The 25,925-nt window shown below is 40.9% G+C and overlaps 1 protein-coding gene across 1 annotated transcript in view; it reads right to left on the reverse strand.

Moving 5' to 3' along the window:
* COMP (cartilage oligomeric matrix protein) overlaps positions 1-25,624 on the reverse strand; it is a 97,584-nt gene extending 71,960 nt beyond the window's left edge. The window contains exons 1-2 of the mRNA XM_033956119.1: positions 25,481-25,624; positions 9,290-9,375 (exon numbers count right to left, since the gene is read on the reverse strand). Of these exons, the coding sequence (XP_033812010.1) occupies positions 9,290-9,375; positions 25,481-25,556 (162 nt within the window). The 5' untranslated portion in view covers positions 25,557-25,624. The remainder of the gene's footprint in view (positions 1-9,289; positions 9,376-25,480) is intronic.
* Between the last annotated feature and the right edge of the window lie 301 nt (positions 25,625-25,925).

Here is a 25,925-nt window from a genome sequence, read left to right on the forward strand (position 1 = left end):
GTAATAGGATTACCAGATTTTACTATTATAAAATATGGGCCCATGGCCCAACCCCTAGGCCCAACCAGTTCTTCCCATCCCCACCCCGTTCCACCCAAGACCTGCCCCATTCTGCCCCAGCCTCACTCCCTCAACCTGTTCTCGTGCTTGGATCCAACTCGAGAGGGCATCTGCGCATGCATATGTGTGTCACGATGATATCACATGTATGTACGTGATGTTACCGTGTTGCATCTACACATGCGCAGATGCTCTCCCAACGCGGTCCCAACCTGTAAACCTTTTGAAATCTGGACAAAGTGCCAGGTTTTGAAAAGCCATTTGGATGCCTGGACATGATCTCTAAAAAGAGGACATGTCTGGATAAATCCGGTAGCCCTATCTTGGACTCCATCAGAGATGGAAGTAAGGGCTGAAGGGTGTGACACCTATTCATGTAATAATAATAATAATAACTTTATTCTTATATACCGCCAACAATCTTGCGACTTCTAGGTATTCAGAGCAAACAGAATGTCTGAATTTAGATGGGTGACTGCTCTGGAATTTTCCAGTTAATTCCTACATGGGGCACTAATATTTTCTGTTCTCTACTGTATACAGTTTTCCTACTTTATAGGATGACTGGGGCTATGATGATAATCTGCTTTGCAGTGGTCTGTGCTGTATTCTTGTTTACTGTTCAGTCTGACACCAGCATGGGGCTCTGATGATTTCTTCAGTTGTTTGTATGATGTCTGCATAGTGCTCTGATAAACTGCTTTTCCCATACTTTTTCAGGCTTTAATGAGTCTGAGGGTGGCACCCACAAGTGACTCTGATAGGGAGCAGTTTAGCCATATTCATGTTCCTAAAAAGGATCATTTAGGGGCCTTTTTACTAATGCAGTGGAATTTGAACATGGCTTTCCCTGTTTCTCAGACTGCTGCTGTAAACATTAGGCTGTAGCTATGATGCTCAGAGTTTCAGTCCTTCCCGTTTCCACCAGAACACATAAACCTCTCCTCTTCAGCCAGCAATAAAGAGAAATTAGTTGGAGGGACCAGGGCTGGTAGTAGGGGAGAGGGATGCACAGATACTCCTTTAAGCTGACAAGCTGCCAGGAACCTTCTCAGACACAGTTTCTAATAAACAGTGTACATTTATGGAGTCTGAGCTTTAACATAGCAGATGGTATTACAGGTTAAGCTCTGCCCTGTTTACACTGGCAGAGAGTGTCTGCCCTTCCATTTATCAAGTAACCCCAGACTGCTTCCACATGTCTACTGTCAGAGCCAACACAGAAGAGGAACATAGAGATCTGTAAGCAAAATGCCAGCCAGCTGAGATGTTTTTTTGGGCAGGATGTGAGGCCCAAGCTCCTCATTACACACAAGGGACTTTGGTAATGCTGCTCTTGAAACTTTCTCTTGCACAAGGTGGACACCATTACAGCAGGAGAATGGGTACACTCAGTACATAGGTGTCTTTTCTCTACAACTGAAGTGTCCTGTTAAGTGAACTAGGACATGTATAGGTTATGCTCTAATCTCTATGATTTTTCTAATTCTTGTCTAAATGGATTTGTTTTCATTCAGGGGCACCATCTAGGTGGGTTGCACTTGACCACTTCCCAAGACTTTTGACATCAGTAATTCTGGAACCTTTTACCCAGTAAGAAACTGGGGAACTTGGTTTGAATCCCATTGACCTTGGGTAACCCTCCATTGCCTCAGGTACAAACTCAGAGTCCCCCAGGGACAGAGAATATCTTCTGTATATGAATGCATGCTGCTTTGATAGCTTTCAGGCTTACAGGTGATATGTAAGAAATTAAATAAATAAACATTAGGCAACAGTCCAACAACATGGATTTTTGGGTGTTTATATGGAACGCAGTACTTGCCAGTGGCAGAAAGAAGTTCTGAGAGATATCCATGATGGCGACATTAGAAGGTTGCTCCTGCATTTTGTTGAAAATTTATGTTTCTACCAATATTTCTTACCTCCTACCATGCCTAAACGCAGGGGCAAACAGATGGGCGCTCTTCCTGCCTCCTCTGCTATTTCGTTGTTGCAGCAGGCGGCGATTACAACATATGCCGCTCTGGTTGGATCGGGCTTAACCACTGACCGAGGTGGGCAGACCTCGGTCTTGGACAGTGAGGTGTTGCTCAACCCATTGGGGCCTGGAGTTCCTCCGCATCCCAGGAGGATGTCGGGGACGCCGTCGGCAGTGCAGGAGGCGCCGGAGTTGATCTCTCCATCGGCACTGCAGATTTCACCCCGACCCCAAATGCAGTTCATAGCTTGTCGACTTCCTTGCAGCCAACACCAGAGAGCGGAGGAGCTGGAACCTGTGATGAAACAGGGAAGGAGGAGGTGGGACCCATTGGGATAGTTCCTGGAATATCTACTCCTGCTCCTTTAATAAGACCTGAGGTGATAGACATGGAAGCTATTTGGAGTGGACTGGAATCTTTACATAAGGTATGCTCTCAATTTGTTTCCTCAGTACAGAGCACCAACATCCAATTTAAAACTTTGGAAGAGAAATTTCAAAAACAGTCCGATAGAATGGGCAATTTAGAAAAATCAAAAGCAGAAGTTAAGGTTACCATTAATTCACAACTGAAGGAAAAGTGTTTCCTTATTAGAAAAATGGAAAATTTGGAAAATACAAATAGAAGTCTGAATCTTAGATTTTAAAATTTTCCGGTCTCCAAATTTCAAACAGCGAGAGATTTATTTAATTCCTTCTTAAAATTAGCATTGAAATTTCCTGAAAATAATCAAAAGTTATACTATTTGAATATTCCTAAAGAAGATAAAGGCAAAGGAATTGTACCAGGAGATTTGGATCTCACTGGTATGTTGGAAACATCTCTACAAGAAGAAATAATTATTAGAGCAACCTTACTGGTAACCTCCGTTTTCCTCCATGATAAGGAGGCTGTTCTCCATCTATTCTACAAGACTGATAATGTGGAATTTCATGGTTCCAAGGTTTCAATATTTCCTGATGTTTCGAAATGGACGCAAGCCAGACGGAAGAAATTCCTGGCTTATTGTCAGTTAACTTTGAGTATGGGAGCAACTTTTCAGTTACATTTCCCCTGTAAATGCTGCATTACTTATCAGAATGCTAGATATATATTTTATGACCCTGATCAATTGAATTTTTTTCTTGAGGGTAAGGCAGCTCGAAGAACTTCAGAGGCTTCCATGGAACCCCTCAACCAGGCAGTTAGTTAATTAAATCCAACTGCACTCTGTAATGTGATTTAGTTATGAGTTATTCTTCAGAACCAACTTCCCTTGGAGGTGATGGATTCTCTCTCTCGAGTTTGTGGACTCTGAATTAGTCATAAATGTGGAATTATTTTATAATCTACTTTTTGTTTCTTATTTCAATTGTTAATTTCCACTAAATTGTTGTTTAACAATTTGTAAAAGAATATAAATAAATAAAGAAAAAAAAAAGAAAGAAGTTCCTTTAAATCTGTTTTTGAGCCTCAGTAAACAGAGGTACCTTTCCATTGCAAATGCAAGCAGTGTCTCACTTCTGGTTCACCACACAATTGTTTCCCACGTACTCACCTTTATAGGACCCCCAGGGACCCCTGAAGAAGACTTTTTGTCGAAACACGGATCGTGTTGGGTCCTGTATCCCTAACGGACTAGGTCCTTTAAGGCTCTTATGTGGATGATTTACTTTTATGTGGATGGAATTATTTTATGTGGATGATTTTAGTGTACCTTTGGAACTTTGATACTTTCAAATAAAGTCCATTTGGGAACATCGTCACTCCACAGAGTTTTTTTGGTTTTCAACAGAGGTACCTCAGCATTCAAGGGATCAGTGTGAATTTTGCTGTGGAAAGTGGGGGTGGGGAAATATGCATACTCTGGAGGAGAGGAAGGACAGAGGAGATATGATACAGATGTTTAAATACTTGAAAGGCATTAATATAGAACCAAATATTTTCCAGAGAAGAAAAAATGGTAAAACTAGAGGGCATAATTTGTGGTTACATGGAGGAAGACTTAGGAGCAATGTTAGGAAATTCTTCTTCACAGAGAGGGTGGTAGATGCCTGGAATGCCCTCCTGAGGGAAGTGGTGGAGAGGAAAACGGTGATGGAATTTAAATAGAGAACCTCTAATTAGAAAATGAAGGATGTAAAGTAAAGAACAAAGGCTGGTATTGGACAGACCTGCACGGTCTCTGTTCCATATATGGTGATTCGATGTAAGATGGGCTGGGGTGGGCATCCATGTGAACTCTACTAATATGGAATAGGAGGATGTTACTGGCCAGACTTTATGGTAGATATCCTGCAAACAACAGGATGGTTGGATAGGCTGGAATGAGCTTGGACGGCAACTTCAGCATTTAGAACTTAGGACAATGCCAGACTTTACAGTCTACGGTCCAGAAATATCAAAGAAGAGACAAGTTAATCTAATCATGTATTTTTTAATGAGTATAACTTATGGGCAGACTGGATGGACCGTTCAGGTCTTTATTTGCCATCATTTCCTATGTTACTATGCTAATTGATTTCATCTTATGTGGGTACACAAAGTCATTTTATCTCCCTTCCCTCTTGTATATATGAGGTATGATCAAAAAATACGGTGAATGTTTAAATTAAAAAAAATTATTGCAGTAAAAGACACATTGCCATTAATCCCCCTCAAAATACTCCCCCTCACTTTGAACACACTTATCCCATCATTTTTGCCACTTTCTGAAGCTGTTCTAGAAGTCCTCTTTCATGAGAGTCTTTAGTTGTGCTGTTGTGGCTACCTCAATGTCCTGAATCGATTCAAAATGTTTACCTTTCATGGTCATTTTGACTTTAGGGAAGAGCCAGAAGTCACACAGTGCCAGATCCAGAGAATAAGGTATATGAGGACACACCATAATGTTTTTATTTGACAGAAATTTCCATACCAGAAGCGATGTATGATATGGAGCATTGTCATGATGGAGGATGAAACAATTTGCTCATTTCTCAGGTTGTTTCTACATACATTGTTTCCTAAGTGCTCTAATAAGCTCTTACAATATTAAGAGTTCACCTTAATGTTACTGGGTACAAACTCAGCTCACACAATTCCATCAAGATAAAAAAACACAATCATCATCACTTTGGTGTTAGATCTTGATTGACGCGCTTTTTCACATGAGGAGAACTGGGTGATTTCCATTGAGAACTCTGAACCTTGGTCTCAAGATCATAACCATAGATTCAAGTTTCATCTCCTATGATTACATTTCTGAAAAACCTGAATTCTGAAGTAGCACTGATCCCCTGTGTGTGGGGGTGATCAGAGGAGGAAGGTACCCAGAAAATATATACACTAAGAAAGATTTGTGAGAGCAGAGTTTTTGCTTCACTGTGAAAAGCTAGAATATAAATTTGTTGTAGATAGTTCCATTTTTCTGTTTTCTGATAAGAAAAGTACAGCATTGATTGTGTCTAAGAAATGTTAGAACTGTTGTTTATGAAATACACTGCTTGGGCATTTGCAGAAACCTTGAGGCTAAGGAGAATAAAGGTTATTAGTTATTAAACAGTGTAGAAAGAGACAGAGAATTAAGATGTACCTTTAGGAATAGAGGCCTTTAGAAGCTTTCAGATTCAGAGAACTAAGAAAGGACACAACCTTTAGATGCAGAGTACTGAATATGTTTTATTATGTAAAGTACTAGTGATGGTATTCACCCAATATCATCACATCTGATCACATCTAAGTTTTCCTATTTAAGTGGTGCCTATGTTTGATTCTGTCCTGTATTAATTTTTTTGTGCCTCTTTAATCTGAATTTCTTTACTCATCATGTTTCTTAGCATGAATAGACCCAAGGTCCTTAGTTAGATTTTTGTCCCATCAGATAGCTGTTTCCTGGGATGTGGCCTAGATTTCCAAAATGATGGGTATTTGGTTGGGTTTATTTTTCCCAACAGTCATGCTAACCCTCACAGAAGTGTCTTTAGGTAATGTGCATCTACCTTCATCTAATTTTTCCTTAGCCCTGTATTTTCTATCTCTCTCATGCTCACTGAAGCCCTTATCTCTTTGTGCCTGTATGTTTTTGGGCCTGAGATTCTGTAGGAGATTTCTCTTTCCTATCCTTGCTTATTCCTACTTTATATACTGATAGGAATATTTTTTTATTCCAGTCTGCTCTAAGTATTCCTATGTTTTATTCTTATAGTTTTCCCAGATATTTAGGAATTGTCCTTCTATTGTGAATTTATGATACGCTTTTTCTTCCTTGTTCTTACTTTTACTATCTTGTTCTGTCTTTACATCTGTTAGATGTGTTTATAGAAAAGAAATTGCAAGTAAATCTGAATGTATATGTGTATGTGGAAAAAGGGAAGTGAGAGTATGTTGCTAGAGGCAAGATTCATAAGGAAATGAGACATATATATATATATATATATATATATATATATATATATATATATATATATATATATATATATATACTGTTTTTCCCCGAAAATAAGACCTACCCCAAAAATAAGCCCTAGCATGATTTTTGGGGTAGGTCTTAATATAAGCCCTACCCCAAAAGTAAGTCCTAGTCCCTGGATTCACCAGCAGCAACTCTTTAACCCGCCCCTGCCCCCAGCTGCACAGCCGAATCCCCGCTGACCCTCCGTCCTTCCCTCCCATCCAAACCCTGCCAACCGCGAGTGAGCATACCTTCATCCAAAGCAGTATTGGGCCGGGAGCAGTCTAAACAACAGACTTGATGGGCTATAGCCCTTTTCTGCCGTCATCTTTCTATGTTTCTATGTTTCTAAACAGGCTGCTTCGGCCTTGTCTACCGGGGAATTTACTCTGCCGCGTTACTGTGATGGTTTAAGTCATTGTTGCTAGGGAAGTTACTGGTGAGGTATGATTGCCAGAAACCATGTGACTTGAATAGAACCAACAGAACATTGCTGAAGTATGCAAATTATAATCTAATTGGAAGATATACCAACTACGTATGTTTAATAATGAATTAATTGATGATGTCATAATCCAATAAAATTGCAAGTCATTTGTATTTGGGTGAGACTTTTTGGATGTTGTCCTACCAGTTAGTAGGATGCCAAAAACACTTCCAAGGCCTTGAATGCTTAAACTACACTTTTGTGTCTGGTAGTTTTTTTTCCTTGGCCTCCTCTGGAGATAGAGATAAGAACTGAGGGGGTATGTAGCCAAACAGCATGATCACACAACTTTAATGAAATTGACATATGTTGTTGCTTTTGTTCGACTGTCAAAACACATGGAACAAATTTCACACTCACTTGTCTTATATTCAAATCTGTTGTTTAAATGTCTTGAATGGAACCATAAGAGATGTTCAGATCCTCAAAAATCTCCCTAATAGTCAATCACCTGTTTGATCGAATCATTTTGCTTACTCTTTCAACATTCTCTTAGGTTTTGATGTTGAAGTACATCCTGATCTTTCCTCATCTTCAACCAATTCACTATCATTACAAAATTGCTCGAACCACTTGTAAACTATCTTCATGGTTACTGCAGCATCACCGTAAATTAATTTTAACATTTCGTGTGTTTCTTTAGCACTTTTTTGCAGTTTGAAACAAAATTTCATGTTAATGCATTATTCGTGATCCATGATTTATGGCACACTAAAATATATATGGTCTGAGGTCCTGCCTCCTCTCCACAGATGACTCATTCCTTATTAAATCTGTTAAATCTATTGGATTCATTATTTTTGGAAATGCTAAATATGGTGGACACATTTTTAAATTGAAGTTTGAATTCTATTTTTGTTTTAAATTTTACACTTTAAAACACACCTTCTCTCAACTGTAGCTCACAACTGATTGGCTGCACCAAACAAGTTTAAACTTGTCACACACTGGTACTAAAATTTGACATGCTGCTTCCCATATTGAAGAACCCTGCCTTTCCATTGGATGGCGTTCAACAGCAACATTCACCGTATGTTTTAAAATCATACCCCATACTGTCTTATCCTTGCCAGAGGATATGGAAGCAGTTAATAGCTTGTCCTACTGTATTTTAGAAACATGAATGTATAAGGACAAACAAATGTGTGATCACCTGGATGAGTTAGCTCTTCATAGATGATGTTAGAAAATGTAGGGATATCAAATAACAAAAAAACAAAAAGAGAAGACTTGTCTTTATAGAAAAACCAAAATTAAGCAAAAAAGTAAAACATCTTAAATATATGTAGGAGTCTTTCCTGCTTCTCAGGATCATAACAGTGCTGCGCACTGAAACAAAATGTTCTATACTGCAATCCTTCTTCTTGCTTCAGAAAGTCTCTTCCTACTGAGCACTGAAGCAAGATGTGCCACACTAAAATCCTTCCATACTACAACATTTCACTCCCAGCTGGGCTAACTTTCAATTATAGTCTCCAATTATACAGTTTCCTATGAAGTTTTTCAAAAAACTAAAGAAAGAAAGAAAATAGACAAAACAGAAGGGTAATCTTTAGTTTATGTAGGGAGTCTTTTGTTCCTGACTCTGCGCTCAGCACAAAGGCAAAAAATTTGAGTCACATTGAAATCTTTCCAGACTGCAGCATTTCACTCTGGCTCTCAGCTGAACTTACTCTCAACCTGCTTCAAAAAATCCTTTTGTTTGCTATAACCATACCATTTCCAATCACAGTCTGTCATAAAGTCCTTTTGCTGATACAATTTTGCTTTCATGGCTGGGGGGGTGGGGGGGGATGACTAATTTTGATAAACTACTTAAATAGTGCTGCCAGTTTTTTAGAGCACTCCATTTTTTTCCTACAAGAAATTGGGTTTTTAGTTGTGCTCTTTTTGTTCTGGCAACACCAGCCAGTGATAGTTTTCTGTGCTCCAGAAAAGCATAGATCATTTGGGCAGTTGTCCTGCTCTCTATGCTTATTGAGTCTTTGAGGCTGTTTTTCTATATTGTTATAAATATATGTCACACCCTCAGCAGGAAAGGAAAAGAATAAAATACACACTAGTTGCATTCTATAGAGTAAACATTTATTATAAAATCTGATAGATATTAGAGCTTACAGTAAAACCTGGAAAGCTTGTTCATAATCTGATGCTCTTAATAACCTATCAGAGATTTGCTCTGATTAAGCTGAAAACCTAAAATACTGTAGAAGCAAACTGCTGGGTCAAAAGACTGGAAAAATAAAAGCAATTAAGTTAATGATCCAGTGATTTTCTTGGTGTCAAGTTCCTTACAGAGAAATGCTAATACAGTAGATGGAAGAGAATGAAGAATAGGAAGTCAATTACCTGATGCTTCAACAGCTCTCGGACTTCTTTCAAAACCTGATTGGTTTCCCTCATCTCTCTAAGCATCTGAGTCTGAACATCTCCCCCTGTCAATATGGGAAGCATTTGAAAATTATCAGTGAGATTGCAGATATTTATTATTTTATGTAGGCAGGTTTATTTTACTTAAAGCCGATGCCTTACAACCTAAGATCTTTATGGGCTGCAAACGAGATTGCCAAATATCAATAAATGCATTGAACATGTGAAGTGAAGAAAACAATGAATAAAAAATATGGGGCTCGTAATAAAAAAAAAAACCACGACGACTAAAAAGTGGTCTAAATGGGTAATTGAACGATCAAAAAGCCTGATCATCCAAGTACCCATAACCAAAGCTGGTTTTAGATGTATCTAAAACCAGCTTAGGCCTTTCCCCTACGTCTAAATGCATAGAGTGAAAAGAGGCGTTTATAAAGGAGGGGAAATGGCGGGAGGTGGGCCGACCTTTTGACAGTCTAGTTGGCACTTATACGTTTTGACTTAGACCAAATCAAAACAGATATAAGTGCCGAAAAAGGGTCCACTGAGCTGATGGCAGCTGGTGTGATCGGCTCAGTGGACCGGCAACCTACCCCCCCCCACCGCAACCATCGCGGCAGGAGAGATGGCTCATCTTCCCTGCCGTGAATACCCCTCTACCCGAACTGCCGTGACCCGCGGCAGGAGAGATGCCCAATCTCTCCTACCGCGGTTTATGGCAGTTTGGGTAGACGGGTGATCACATCACAGCAGAGGAGATAGCCAATCTCTCCTGCCACGATGCATCACCCCCCCCCTACAACAATCCGGGCAGGAGGGAGCCCAAGCCCTCCTGCCCTGTCAAGCTGTGACCCCCCAATGATATGGGCAGGAGGGAGCCCAAGCCCTCCCGTCCCATCGAGCCGCGACCCCCCCACAACGATCCGGGCAAGAGGGAGCCCAAGCCTAAGGCTACTGGGCCAATTCCAGTTGGCCTAGGCGCCTCAGGCCCCACCTGTGGGCAGGGTTTAAGCCGCCTGGGCCAATCAGGTCGCAGCTCGCCGGGGCAGGAGGGCTTGGGCTCCCTCCTGCCCAGATTGTTGTGGGGGAGGGGGGGTCATGGCTCAATGGGGCAGGAGGGCTTGGGCTCCCTCCTGCCAGGATCATTGTAGGGGGAGGGGGTGGATTCTTTAACCGGTGTTGTTTCTGACAGACACTAGTTAAAGAATCCAGCTTTTAGGTGAAGGACTGGCTCCTCCTTTGCCTAAAAGCACTTGTTTTGGGCGTTTGGGACTTAGGCTTTTTTTAGGTTGATTATATGGTGTAACTTTAGACATAGTGGTAGTCTGGGCATTTAAACAGCTGAACGTAGAGGCAGGCCATTATCCAACGTTTAGGACCTTAGGCCAAAAGGGGACTTAGACCTTTATTTTATTATGCCCCTCCACGGCTTTAAAAATTATCTGTCAGGATGCTTCAAGGTACTTGTGGCCACTGTTGAAAGCAGGATTATCTGACCCAATATGGCTGTCCTTATATTATGTAGTAAAATCATATTGTGTAAGAAGGTTCATTTCTACAAGGCTGCACTTCTCTGGAAGTAAAGGCTGGATCTCAACACAGCAAATATAGCTGAGTACAAAATGGAAATAGTTAAAGGTACATCCTGGTCCCACAAGTAGTATTAGAAGAGAGCCAGGGCTGGCGCGAGCAGGAGGTGGAAGATGCTGCTTGCATCGGCAAACATTTCAAAAGGTATGTGGGAGGAGGTTAGGCGCTGGTGCCCCCACCAAGATGACACCTGGGGCTGTCTGCATCCCGCCCCCTCTTTCTTTGCCACTGAAACAATTTTTCAGAGCTCTAGATAAGGAGTTGGCAGCCTTCAAGTACCTTCAAGACATCTTCCCTAATCTCTCTAAAACAAAGGTCAAAGCTGGTGTCTTCGTCAGACCACAGATAAAGGAGATCCTGGAGTGGAAGGAATTTCCCAGGAAGCTAACTAGGAAGGAGAAAGTGGCTTGGAACAACTTTGTCACAGTGGTTGAGGGCTTCATGGGTAATCGCAAGGCCAAAAAACATAAGAACATAAGAATTGCTGCTGTTGGGTCAGACCAGTGGTCCATTGTGCCCAGCAGTCTGCTTATGCGGCGGCCCTTGGTCAAAGACCAGCGCCCTAACTGAGACTAGCCCTACCTGCGCACATTCTGGTTCAGCAGGAACTTGTCTAACTTTGTCTTGAATCCCTGGAGGGTGTTTTCCCCCACGACAGACTCCAGGAGAGCGTTCCAGTTTTCTACCAATCTCTGAGTGAAGAAGAACTTCCTTACATTTGTACGGAATCTATCCCCTTTCAATTTTAGAGAGTGCCCTCTCATTCTCCCTACCTTGGAGAGGGTGAACATCCTGTCCTTATCTACTAAGTCTATTCCTTTCAGTACCTTGAATGTTTCAATCATGTCCCCTCTCAATTTCCTCTGTTTGAGGGAGAAAAGGCCCAGTTTCTCTAATCTTTCACTGTACCGCAACTCCTCCAGCCCCTTAACCATCTTAGTCGCTCTTCTCTGGACCCTTTCAAGCAGTACAATGTCCTTCTTCATGTACGGCGACCAGTGCTGGACGCAGTACTCCAGGTGAGGGTGCACCATGGCCCGGTACAGTGGTATGATAACCTTCTCCGATCTGTTCGTGATCCCCTTCTTTATGATTCCTAGCATTCTGTTCGCCCTTTTTGCTGCCACCGCACATTGCGTGGATGGCTTCATCGACTTGTCAATCATAACTCACAAGTCTCTTTCCTGGGAGGTCTCTCCAAGTACCGCCCCAGACATCCTGAATTTGTGCAAGAGATTTTTGTTACCTACATGCATCACTTTATATTTATCCATGTTGAACCTCATCTGCCATGTCGATGCCCATTCCTCAAGCCTGATTATGTCACGTTGCAGATCTTCGCAATCCCCCTGTGTCTTCACTACACTGAATAACTTTGTATCGTCCGCAAATTTAATCACCTCACTCGTCGTACCAATGTCTAGATCATTTATAAAGATGTTGAAGAGCACGGGTCCAAGCACCAAGCCCTGCAGCACCCCACTGGTGACGCCCTTCAATCCGAGTATTGTCCATTTACCCCCACTCTCTGTTTCCTTTGATCCAGCCAGTTTTTAATCCATGTGAGTATTTCACCCTCGATTCCATGGCTCGCAATTTTCTGAAGTAGTCATTTATGCAGAACCTTGTCAAATGCCTTCTGAAAATCCAGATATTTAATGTCGACCGGGTCGCCCTTGTCTATCTGTCTGTTTATTCCCTCAAAGAATAATAATAATAATAATAACAGCTTATATACCGCAATACCGTGAAGTTCTATGCGGTTTACAAAGATTAAGCAAAGGTACAAATTGATTGACTTTAAGAGGGGAGGAAGAAAGAGGGTTAATAGGACAGGAAATCCCTTTTTGAGGAGAGAGTGATCAATAGAACAAGTTAATCGCTATAGAGGGGAGAGAGAAGAGAGGATCAGTTGTCTAGATACTTTAGGAACAGGTTTGTTTTCAGACGTTTCCTAAATTCCTCATAAGTAGTGAACCAGAATTTGAAATGAGGTGGAAGTGAATGAGTTAAAGGACGTCTGAGTAGCTCGACGTTTTATTTGTTTCTAGCTGCTCAGAGCAGGCAGTGGAATCAAGAATATACGCGCGTATTTTGAAAGTATTTTAGAGAAAATATGTGCATGAATTCTGACCTGATTAAAAGGGCTCATGTCAAGCTTCTGTGCTTTCGTATCCTGCTGAGCATATTGAGGAAAATGCTGGAATAGAGCAGATAAGTTGGAGGAGGTCGGCGGTTTCTGTGCTTGGGCTACAGATGAATCAGGTGTTCAGAATATCCACAATGAATTGTCATCAAAGAACAAGGGTTATTTGGGTTCCTTAGTATATTGTATGTTTGCTGAGGATACCTGGTTCTTTTCTATTTTTAGTGAAGTTCCTTTCTGTTTGTTTTGGGGTGTTTTTGCATGTTGTACACTGCTGTGACCTGCCAACCAGATAGCAGTATAGCAAGTCCTGATTATACATAAACATAAATAAAATTATGCCTATTTGTGACTGTATAGAACAAGCATTGAGATCCCCTGATTTGAACAGTTTTGTTCATGTGTTTGGACAAGTTCCTGAAGGACAAGGGGATTGAGGGATATAGATAGAGGTAGAGATAGGATTATGGAAGGGTATAGATAGAAAAAAAATGGGGATTGAAAGGTTTTAGACAAAGGATCACTTACAGGCCATGGATCTGATGGGCTGCCGCGGGAGCGGACTGCTGGGCACGATGGACCCCTGGTCTGACCCAGCGGAGGCAACTTCTTATGTTCTTATGTAGCTGGAATCAACATAATTTATTTCTTATATACCGCCAAAGCCATAGAAGTTCGAGGCGGTTTACAACGAAGAAGAACTGGATAATCAGCGAAATGTTACATTGGTACAATCAGAGAAATTAGGTACCGGAGAAAATGGTACAATCAGAGAAAATTGGAGCAATCAGGGAAAATGGTACAATCGGCGAAAGATGGAGCAATCAGGGAAAATGGTACAATCAGCAAAAATAGTACAATCGGTGAAAGATGGAGCAATCAGAGAAAGGTATAATCAGAGTAAAAAAGAACAGTAAAGAAGGTCAAGACAATCTGTATAAGGTTAAATCTAAGAATGTAGGTATAACAAAGGGGTACAGACAGTGGATATGGGCATTTAGGTAAAAACAGAGAGGGTACAATCAGCAGATGTAGATGCAGTTTAATGGGGTGCAGGACATGGTGAGATAAAAGGGGCCATGGGTAGGGCATAGGGCCATGGGTAGGGCATAGAGGTATTAGGTTGTAAATCTGGCAAATAGATTAGTTTTTAGTAGTTTCCTGAAGTTTAGGTAGGATGAGACACGTGAGATGATGTGGGCCAGCCAGTTATTGAGCTGACCTGCTTGGAAGGCAAGAGTTCTATTTAGATATCTTTTGTAACGGCAGGCCTTTAGAGTAGGATAGCTAAACAGGTGGGTTCTGCGTGTGTGTTTGGATGGGCGGTCTAGGATAAAATGGGGTACCAAGTAAAGGGGGGCCGAGCCGAGGATGGATTTGAAACAGAAACAGGCGAACTTGAATTGCACTCTTGCTTCCAAGGGTAGCCAGTGAAGTTTTTGGTAGTAGGGAGTTAAGTGTTCCCATTTTTTTAGTCCGAAGATCAGTCAGATTGCTGTGTTTTGGATGATTCGCAATCTTTGAGTGGTTTTTATGAAAGATCCCAGGTAGATGATATTGCAGTAATCGAGTAGACTTAAGATGGAGGATTGAACAAGTAAGCGAAATGAGGGGGCGTCGAAGTACTTTCTGATGGATCTTAGCTTCCATAAGGAGGAGAAGCCTTTTCAGACCTGGAGGTCGGTGTGGGTTTCGAAGGTAAGGTTGCGGTCGAGATTCACTCCTAGTATTTTTAAGGAGTTTGTTATGGGAAAGACTTGGCCATTCAGGAAGATTGAAGGGTCTTTGATTTTGTTGTTTGGACTCACCAGGAAGAATTTGGTTTTATCTGAGTTGAGTTTCAGTTTGAAATTGGCCATCCAGAGTTCAATTTGCGTTAGGATTGTTGCTAGGTGATTGTTTATCTCGGGAGTTATGTTGGTTAGGGGAAAGATTAAGGTGATGTCATTGGCGTAGATGTAGAATTTGATCTTTAAGCTTTGCAGTAGGTTACCTAGAGTGACCAAGTAGATGTTGAACAGTGTGGGGGATAGGGGGGAGCAAGTTCGTCAAACAAGATCTGCCTTTGCTAAAACCGTGCTAACTGGTCCTCATCAGCCCATGTCCATCAAGGTGATCAATGATGCGGTCCTTTATCAGCGACTCTACCATCTTTTCCGGTACTGAGGTCAGACTCACCGGTCTGTAGTTTCCCGGATCTCCCCTCGAACCTTTCTTGAAGATCGGTGTAACATTTGCCACCTTCCAGTCTTCCGGAATCTTTCCTGATTTGATCGACAGATTGCCTATTAGTTGAAGCAGTTCAGCTATGGTCCATTTCAGTTCCTTAATGACCCTCAGAAGGATGCCTTCCGGTCCCGGGGATTTATTGCTCTTAAGCCTATCAATCTGCCTACACATCTCCTCTAGACTGACCATCAGTCCTGTCAGCTTTTCGTCTTCATTTCCAGCATATAGGCTGATGAGTTCCGGTATGCTGTGTACATCTTCTTCGGTAAATACAGACACAAAAAATGTGTTCAGTTTGTTGGTAATTGCTTTGTCCTCCTTTAGCGCTCCCTTTATTCCATGGTCATCCAACTGTCTCACCGCTTCCTTCGCGGGTCATTTCCCCTTAATATATCTAACGAACAGTTTGAAGTTCTTCACCTCCTTGGCTATTTTTTCCTCGTAGTCTCTTTTGGCCCCTTTTACCGCCTTATGGCACCTGCGTTGATGTTGTTTGTGCTTGTTCCAGTTTCGTCTGTTTTTGACCTTTTCCATTCTTTAAATGAATTTTTCTTGTCTCTTATCGCTTCCTTCACCTCTACAGTGAGCCACGCCGGTTCTTTGTTCTTTTTCCTCTTTGATCCCTTGTTGATACGCGGTATATATAGTTTTTGCGCCTCGGTGACTGTGTTCTTACAAAGGGACCAAGCTTGCTCTAGCGTCTTTACAGTGCTTATCCTCTTCTTAATCTTCTTCCCTACCATGAGTCTCATCCCTTTGTAATTCCCTTTTCGGAAGTTCAATGTCGTGCCTGTCGTTTTGGACTGATATTTCTCCCCTGCGTCCAGATCGAAGCAGATCATATTGTGATCGCTGTTTCCCAGCATCCCTTCTACTTCTACATCTTGTGTCGGTCCTCGTAGGCCATTTAGAATTAAGCTCAATAATATTAAGGAGTTAAATAGTAATTACTTGTGTTAATAAGTCAATTTCATGAAAATACTCCACAAGTTATAGAACCAATATATATCTAAAAAACACAATATGCTATGTAATAGTAATAAATATTCATTAATATAAGTGAAGTGCTCAGTCACCAACCGATCCATGCATAAAGTACCGTTAAAAGTACAAACGCCGGTTGTACAACAGGGACCATCATAGCACTCACAGTCCCTAAACCTTCCTTATACAGTAATAATTGTCAAGAAGAAATGAAAAAACACTAATCTTCAAATAAGCAAAAAGAAGGTAGCAAATGCTTTGTTCAAATCCAGTGCTTGTAACAGATATCCATCTCAATAAAGACTCCCCGAATTTGAAACTCCTATAGCCTCCCTTTGACTCGAGTTTCGCAAAAAGCGTCGTCAGGAAGGGGGCACTGTGAACAGAAAAAGTACTACAGCTTAAAGATAAAAACTACAGACTAACTAAATCTCCAACTACACTTTAAACACTACAGTTCAACCAAAATTACCCTCATCCAATTTAAACATAAATTCATAATCCTTAACTTCATATAAATCTTAATACAACTTACTCAGCTACAGGCTGGATGCATTCTCCTATCCAAACTGGAGATCAGAGCAGACACAGGAGACTTCATTTTGCAAAACTTTATAGACACTCAACAGTCATTCATTTTCTTACAATCAGTCACACAACCAATCAGAGCGTGTCATGGGAGCCAAGGAAACCAAAACCCTCCCTCACATTAACCAGTCACAGCTGAAACCACTCGATTTCCTCATCCAGTCCCAGGGGGCTCAAAGTTTGCCATTCATAAAAAAATCTGCATTCCTCAGACAGAAGTCTGTGGGAAATATCCCCCCTCTAAGTAAACTAATTTGTTTTAGAACAGTGTATTGAAAATCATGAATAGAATGCCCCCTCTCAACCCAATGAGCCACCAAAGGGGCTTGTGTCTGCTTGCGTTTAATATTAGATAAATGTTCCCCAATATAAATCTTAACTTTGGTTCATAGACTAAACCGCGGAAGACAAAGGCGCGCGCCGACAACTGAGCGCAAGACGGAGGCGCATGCCGAAGAAAATGACAGTTTTTAGGGGCTCCGACAGGGGGTTTTGTTGGGGAGCCCCCCTACTTTACTTAATACAGATCGCGGTGGCATTGTGGGTGGTTTGGGGGGTTGTAACCCCCCTCATTATACTGTAAACTTAACTTTTTCCCTGTTTTTAGGGAAAAAGTGAAGTTTTCAGTAAAATGTGGGGGGTTACAACCCCCCAAACCCCCACAACGCCCCCACAATGCGGCGCGATATGTATAAAGTAAAGTGGGTGGGTTCCCCCATACACACCCCCGTCGGAGCCCCTAAAAACAGTTATTTTCATTGGCGCGCGCCTCTGCGCTGCGCTCAGTTGTCCGCGCGCGCCTTTGTCTTCCGCGGTTTTGACCTGACACCCTTAACTTTACCTTTGGTGTGCCCAATATATAACTTCTCGCATGGGCAGATTACACAATAGATGACACCCATAGAATTGCAATCTGTATGAGTTCTCAAAAAGAATTTCTTATTTTTATGGGGGATCATTATGTGTTCCTTAGACCATATTAAAGAGCAATAAATACAGTGATTGCAAGGTTTATAAGGGGATTGCACCACAGTACTTCTGTCAACTGAATCATAATTAGAATTCAAAATTTCACCTATATTTTTCCCTCGTCTAAATGCAAATTTAAGAATTTGTTGAAAAGGGGGATGTATTTTCAGAATAGGCCAATGTTTACTTATAATTTTGCAAATTTGATGGCTCCGAGGAGAAAAAGGAAGAACACAAACTAAAGGGTTATTAGTTTCCTTGCTAGAAGATTTTAAGAGCCATATCCGTTGACAAAAATATGCCGGTTTCCAAGCTTTTTTAAGAATTTTATCCGGATAACCTCTTTGTTTAAATTTATCAAAGAGGATACTCGCTTGAATTTTGAATTCCCTGTCATCAGAACATAAATGTCTGATTCTAAGTAATTGGCCTATAGGGATACCTTCCTTTAGCTTGGTAGGGTGATAGCTACCATATTCTAGTAAAGTATGTAGATCAGATGGTTTACTAAATAATGTAGTGCTAAGATGATTGTTGTATTTATAAATAGTAATGTCCAAAAAGGATGAACTGTAGTGTTTAAAATGTAGTTGGAGATTTAGTTAGTCTGTAGTTTTTATCTTTAAGCTGTAGTACTTTTTCTGTTCACAGTGCCCCCTTCCTGACGACGCTTTTTGCGAAACTAGAGTCGAAGGGAGGCTATGGGAGTTTCAAATTCGGGAAGTCTTTATTGAGATGGATATCTGTTACGAGCGCTGGATTTGAACAAAGCATTTGCTACCTTCTTTTTGCTTATTTGAAAATGTGTTTTTTCATTTCTTGCTGACAATTATTACTGTATAAGGAAGGTTTAGGGACTGTGAGTGCTATGATGGTCCCTGTTGTACAACCAGCACTTGTACTTTTAACAGTACTTTATGCACGGATCGGTTGGTGACTGAGCACTTTATTTATATTAATGAATATTTATTACTATTACACAGCATATTGTGTTTTTTAGATATATATTGGTTCTATAACTTGTGGAGTATTTTCATTTAGAATTAAGTCCAGATTTTCCCTCTCTCAAACGGAGGTTTCTTTGAACAGCATCTGGCAATTGTTGCAGAGGATGGAAGGGAAAATTGAAAAATCAACTGATGAGGTAACAAAATTAAATGAAAAACTGGAAATTTTGACTGGGTCAGTTGAATCTATGAAAATGGAGTTTACAGGCCAAGCCAAGCAAATGCAGGGGGACATACAACAATTGCAACAATTCAAATTGGCTTCAATTAAAGATAGCTCTATCATTCATAAGAAACTAGAACAATTTGAAAATTTTAACAGGCGTTTGAACCTCCGCTTTCTAAATTTTCCTCAAATTTCAGGAATGTTACCTATTGATTTGCTGAAAAGATACCTCATTGAGAATTTGGAAATTTCTTCAAATTGTATTCCTCCAATTAATAAAATTTATTATTTACCAAATAAAAAGATGCCTGATGGAAATGGAAAAGGAAAGGTAAATGAAGATGGAAATGAGATTTGGAAAGTAAGAGAAGGAGAGACAAATGTGATAGATTTTGCAAATGTGACGGCTTTATTGGAACAAACGATAACATCTGAAATGGACAGGGCAACATTACTAGTATCATTTGTCTTTGAACAGGATGTGAATATGATTATGAAATTGTTTTTCAAAAATTCCCAAAAATTATTTGGGGGACGGAAAATATGGATATATCCTGATGTAGCTAAGACTACACAAGAACGGAGGAAAGATTTTCTTGCAATGCGACAACAGACTATAAATATTGGAGCAACATTTTTATTGGTGTATCCCTGCAAATGCCTGGTTAGGTACTTAGGTGTTAAATATGTTTTTTTCTCTCCTAACCATCTGAAGGAATTTCTAGATGTTAAGCAGATCATCAAGGATTAAGGATTAAGGGATAATAATAATTGGGCGCTAGATACATTATGCCTTTCTTTTTTGTATTATTCCTTTAAATTTCTCTCTAATTTTAGTTTTGGTCAACCCCTGTTTATTGTGGTCTAAGAAGGGGTTTATTATCATCATTATGATGATTGTGGCAAAAGTATTATTGCGTTAAAATTTTCTTTCCTGTATTCAATGTACAAGAATTAATTCTTGTAAAATATGATTGTATAATTATAAATAAAAATTACAAAAAAAAAAAAAAAAAAAAAAGAATTAAGTCCAGAATTGCATTTCCTCTAGTGTTTTCCTTGACAAGTTGTTCCAGGAAGCAATCACCTACAGCATCCAAGAACTTGGTCTCTCTAATGCAGCTGGAGGTGCCAAGGTTCCAGTCTATTCCCGGATAGTTGAAGTCACCCATGATAACTGTGTTGCCTCCCTTGCAATTGCGTTTAATCTCGTCCGTCATTTCTCCATCAATTTCTTCGGACTGCCCTGGGGGTCGGTAGTAGATGCTGATCTTCGTTTCCAGGCCATTTGTTCCCGGAATTTTAACCTATAGAGACTCTAACTTATCCATCAGTTGTGTCGTGTTCTCTCCAGTAGATTCAATTCCCTCTGTTATATATGGCAATGCCCCCACCTTTTTGAGCCACTCTGTCTCTGCGGTATAGTTTGTGTCCCGGTAGCATAGTGTCCCAGACGTTTTCCTCAATCCACCATGTTTCTGTGATGCCTATGATGTCAACGTTATCTTTTTGTGCCATAGCTTCTAATTCACCCATCTTAATTCTAAGGCTCCTTGTGGTCGTGTACATACACTTGAGTTTGCGGCCTGTTCCTTTCTTGCATTTCCTTCCCTCTTGTGTCCTTTTCAATCTGTCTTGCTTGTGATCCAGTGAGTCTTTCCCTCTATCTTCTTGCACGGAGTCTTTCCCTCTATCTTCTTGCACAGTATCCTCCGGGTATACCGGTTCCCGAACCATCAACTCTCTCTCTTGGTCGACTGTCGGCTTTCCCCTTCTTCCTAATTTAAAAACTTCTCAACTTCTCTCTTGATGTTGCTTGCAAGTAGCCTCATTCTGTCTCTGCTGAGATGGAGTCCGTCCTTCCTGTATAACTTGCTCTTCCCCCAGAATGTCATCCAGTTGCGCACGAAGTGGAATCCTTCTTCTTCACACTAGCGCCGCATCCACACATTGACTGCTTGCAGCTCCATCTGCCTCTTCTCATTAGCCCTGGGTACTGGCAGGATCTCCGAGAATGCTATCCTTTGCGTTCTGGTCTTCAGCTTCCTTCCCAGCATTCAGAGCTGGTCCTTCAGTACTTCCCTGTTGTAGTTCCTGTTGCTCACATTGTTCGTCCCCACATGGATCACCACCGCCGTATCTTCTTCCACACTGTCAATGATCCTGTCGATGCGGCTCACTATGTCTTCTACCTTGGCACCCGGTAGGCAGGTCACCAGCCGATCCAGTGAAGAATTACAGTAAAATGGGCAGTAGGATGTCTCTCAAAGTTCATGTCCTTGATGCTCATCTTGAGACATTCAAGGAAAATATGGAAGCACACTCAGAGATGCAAGGCGAGTGCTTCCACCATGATAAACTGGACTTTGAACGCCGCTACCAAGGACAATATAATATGATGGTGATGGCAATAATAGTATTAAGCAGGATATGGGGCAAGAGGTGTCTTATACTTTTTGGGGTATGGGCCCCCCATATCCATTTTTAGGGTATGGGCCCCCCATATATATATATATATATATATATATATATATATATATGCATGTATATAAGATGAAGCTGAATGATATAGAAATACTTTAGAGTTACAGTAAAAAAAGAATATTGCTTGATTAGTGTTACTGGCAAGCTGTTACTTAAAGTTTTTAAATAGATGTTTTGTCCCAGCTGCTACTTCCCTAAGATTGGGAAATAGCAGAACAATAGATTAGAAATAATAGATTGGAAAATAATAGAACTAATAGATTGGGAATAATAGAACAGTGAATAGGTCACTGTGCCCTAAGGTAATATATTGTTACAAGATGTCCAATGCATTAAAAGAAAATAATGATCTGAGCTAGTCTAAATGTAAATGCTGACATGAGCAAAACCAATAGCAAGTCATTTATAAGTACTTATAGAATTGCTAATGTTAGGGAAAATTACTAATGACAAGAAATCACATGACCAATGAACCAAATATGGACCTAGTGGCAAAATGCAGTCATATGTAATTTATCATTGGATCTTAATGAAGTAATTGTATTGTAATTGGAAGATGGACTAACTTACATATGAATAATAATAAATGAAATGATGTCATAAAGCTAATAAAATGGGCTGTCACCCATGGTTCAGGGAGATTTATGGTTAGAACTCTGCCAGTTAGCAGATCACCAAGCTCTTCCAAGGTCTTGATGTTTTAAACTACCATTTGTGTCTCATTGTCATTCTTTCTTCTCTCTCAGAGATGGAAGAAAGAGCTGAGGGTATGAGTGTGTGGGTGGGAAGTTTGTCCATGTAGTTTTTCAAACGATCAAGGGGAGACTATATCTAGGGTTTAGTTCTTGAAAGTGACTTACAATATAATTGTAAATCTGAAAAACTACGCACTTCTAAATCTTCTGTGGTCATCTTTGTATAACTTCAATATAAGTAGATGTTAATTGTGATTCATATGTTACTTTTTATGACTTTAAAAGAATGAAAAGATGAAATTTTGCCATTTTCATATTTTAAATAGGTAAATTGCAAAATTTGACTATCCTGGTCACAAAAGTAAAGTTTTATGGAAATAATAGACATTTTCTATATTTTTTAGGCATGAGCAATTAGGAAATTACACTTATTGCCCAGGAACAAAAATCATGTTACATAGTGTAATGTAAGGTTAGCAGTAAAAATCAGGCAACCCTTACTACAAACCTTCAGTAATTTATGGGGAAAAAAATACCTCCCAAAATAGAAATGAGAGAGAAAACCATGAAGATAAAAAAATAAAGGGCATATTCACAAAACTCCAATGCTATAGAACTGCAGCACAGGAGAAATACTGGTCTGTTTTTAGCAACTGATATTTAACACAAACAGCATGCAAATCATATGCACGCTGTTAATGTTGAGCATTGGTCGTTAAAGAGGTTAGGACTTCTGGGGCCATGCCCACAAGAGCAGTACAGTAGGCACAAATCATGTGTGCATGTCCAGGAAATTCTGACCCCCTCAAAAAGCAACACAAACCCAGTAGTCCAGTGGATCACCACCCCTAGCCAACCTGACCCCCCCCCCCAGAAAAAAATATCCCTGGTGGTCCAGTGGTCCTCCCAACTTCCCCCATGCCCAAACACATTTTTATCCCTGGTGGTTCAATGGCTGGGCCAAGCTGGGCGCCAAGACGGGACCCAAGCTAGACCCCCCCCCCCCGCCCATATATTTTCTGAAATGATAGGAGGGAGTAGGCATCCCTTCATCCTTCCTCTGGGCTCTCCTCTTCAAAATGGTGGCAACCAACTCCTGCCTGGTACATCCTGGGATACACTGGAAGGGGCTTAAACAACATATAAGTTTTCTCCATTTTGAAGAGGCAGGCCTGGAGGCAGGAATACCTATTCCCTCTAGCCATTTCAAAAAAGTTACAGAAAAGGTGCTTAGCTTGGGTCCTGGCCAGCTGACCCATCCATACACCCACCAATGGGAAGGGAAGGGGAGCAGGCCCAAGGATAGTTGTTGAGCTGTACCCATCTACTGGACCACCAGAGATAATGTGTTTGGGTTTGGGGGTGGTGTTGGGGAATCCACTGGACCATCAGGGATTTTGGGGGTCTGGGGGAGTCGGGTTGGCTAAGGAAGCAATCCACTGGACCATTAGGGGGTAGGAGAGTGAGAGCAATGAGAGCCTGGCCTAGCCTAGCCCAGGGATTTCAAAAGGGGTTTGAGAGGGGGGTCTGCTGGACCCCCAGAGATTTTTGCAGATTGGGCTTGTACGATTCCTGACTTTCCTGTTAGTGCTCGAGCCAATCAGTGCTCAAGCACTTCAGGAAAATAAGGCTACAAGAACTCAGACCTGCTGGAAAAATTTGCATGCTAAACAGAGGGCATATCTTGCTGTGCATTACATGGAGTCTCATTTTAGGTTTCATAGAAGAAAAACTGTACACTGGCACTGGTATGGAAATCTTTGTTGCTTGTTTTGAATTTAAAAATAAAAGAAATAAAGTGGGAATAAAGCAGTAAATAAGAAAATGGGTAAATACATGGGGGTGGGGCAGAGGACAGGGCAGGGCATGGTGGGGTGGGGTGGGGTGGAGGCAGGGTGCGGCAGGGGGCCCAGTGTACTTGTGTGCCTAGGGGCCCTCAATAAATTAATACTGCCCTGCCCGTACCTCTTAATCTTCATCAGCGCAAGTGGCTTCTGCAAGCATGCTCCTCGGGCCAGCGTTGGATTCCATCTACTTCCTGGCCCCGTGACCCCGTGATTTAGAGGGGAACCAGGCTGGCATGAGCAACAGGCAGAAGTTGCTTGTTCTAGCAAAGATAATATGGAAGTACTGGGTGGGGGAGAGGATGGCGCGAGGGTAGCATGGTTTGGCAGGGCAGGGTGGAGAGGTGCCAGCGCCCCCACTAACTTGGCACCCAGGGTGAGCTGCACCCCTCTTACTATGCCACTGCCTGCCCCTAAGACTGAAATAGGGCCTGACGAAATTCTCGCCTTAGCAAATAATCTTCATACTCCTGTTTCTTTAAAAAATGAACACAGCAGAGGAATTAACAAGAACTATTGTGTGCTGTATATCTTATTATGAAATTATACAGATTTTTTCATCAAGTGCAGTACAAGTGTATTATGTATTTTGATGCTGCAGGTCATGGAAACATGGAAAGCACTTTGGGGCCCTTTTACTAAGCTGTGTTAGGTGCTAACATGGTACATGCTAAAGAATTATCTATTAATTTTGCTGTCTGCATGCGCTAAGTACATGGTAATTTGTTTATGGAAGCAGCCTGTCAGGGGCAGAGAATGGCCATGAATGCGTTAATCGGCTAGTGTGCTGAAATAAGCTTTTTGGAGCAGGGATCCCCTTTTTATCTGATATACTTGTTTCTGTTACCCCTTTTCCTGCACCCTGTACTGCACTGTCATGCAAATCACTGTATGGTTTATGGTTTATTTTATTTAATATACAATCCTTCCTTATTTAATAACAGCGGTTGACAAAATTTATAAAACATACAGTACAAAAAACTATCCCCCTCCTTTATGAAGCTATGCTAGTGTTTTTAGCGCCAGCCACCATGGTAACAGCTCCAACACTCATAGAATTCCTAGTGCAGCTTTGTAAAGGAGGGGGTATGTTCCAAAATGGAAAAGAAAAATAAGTAATTTTTTTAAATAAAATTAAAAACTGTATAAATTAAAATAAAATAAAATTGCAAATGAGCCCTCAAAATCCTTCAATTGAAGGGATAATAGAACATATAAAGGTTGAACTTGGATTTTAATTTATAAATATATAACCCACTATATGCAACAGACACCCCAATCGAGGAACAATATAAATAAAATACAATATAGTACTAATATAAATTAATACAGTAAAACACGTCTATAATGCAAACTAAACAAAACAATCCATCATTTAATTATTAGCAATCCAAATCACTTTTTGTCATGCATTTGGCTTTCTCAACTGTGTATATAAAGAGAAATAATCTTAAAACTATTCACCTACCTCTTTCAACTGCCTGACCTGCTACTAAAAGGCAGTGCAGACCCAAAAGCTGAATGCATAGCAGAGCTGAAGGCATTTTTCTTGGAATCTTGTAGGAGAGGAGCTGTCCACCTCCAAACCTCTGATTTCCTTCCCCTGCTGCAAACCTTGCTCCGCTGCCCCTGGGTGTCCATGGCTTTACTATTTATGAAGTTGGTTCCCTTCCTCTGAAGTTCCAACTGGGAAGACGTAATATCTGGCTCCAGGTCCAGGGAGAAAACCTTAGAAAAATAAACAATATGATAAAGCAATTAGGAAAGGGTGCGTCTGTGTTTTTAATATATCACTAGTAATGGAAAGAAATCTGGCAAATAAAAGCCAGAGAATATTCATACAAACCTATTTGCAATGGGTGAGTTTTAGTTGTGTTAAACCCCTTGAATTGCTTCCACTAAAGCATTATTGC

Source organism: Geotrypetes seraphini, chromosome 8, assembly GCF_902459505.1.
Source record: "Geotrypetes seraphini chromosome 8, aGeoSer1.1, whole genome shotgun sequence".
NCBI lineage: Eukaryota > Metazoa > Chordata > Amphibia > Gymnophiona > Dermophiidae > Geotrypetes > Geotrypetes seraphini.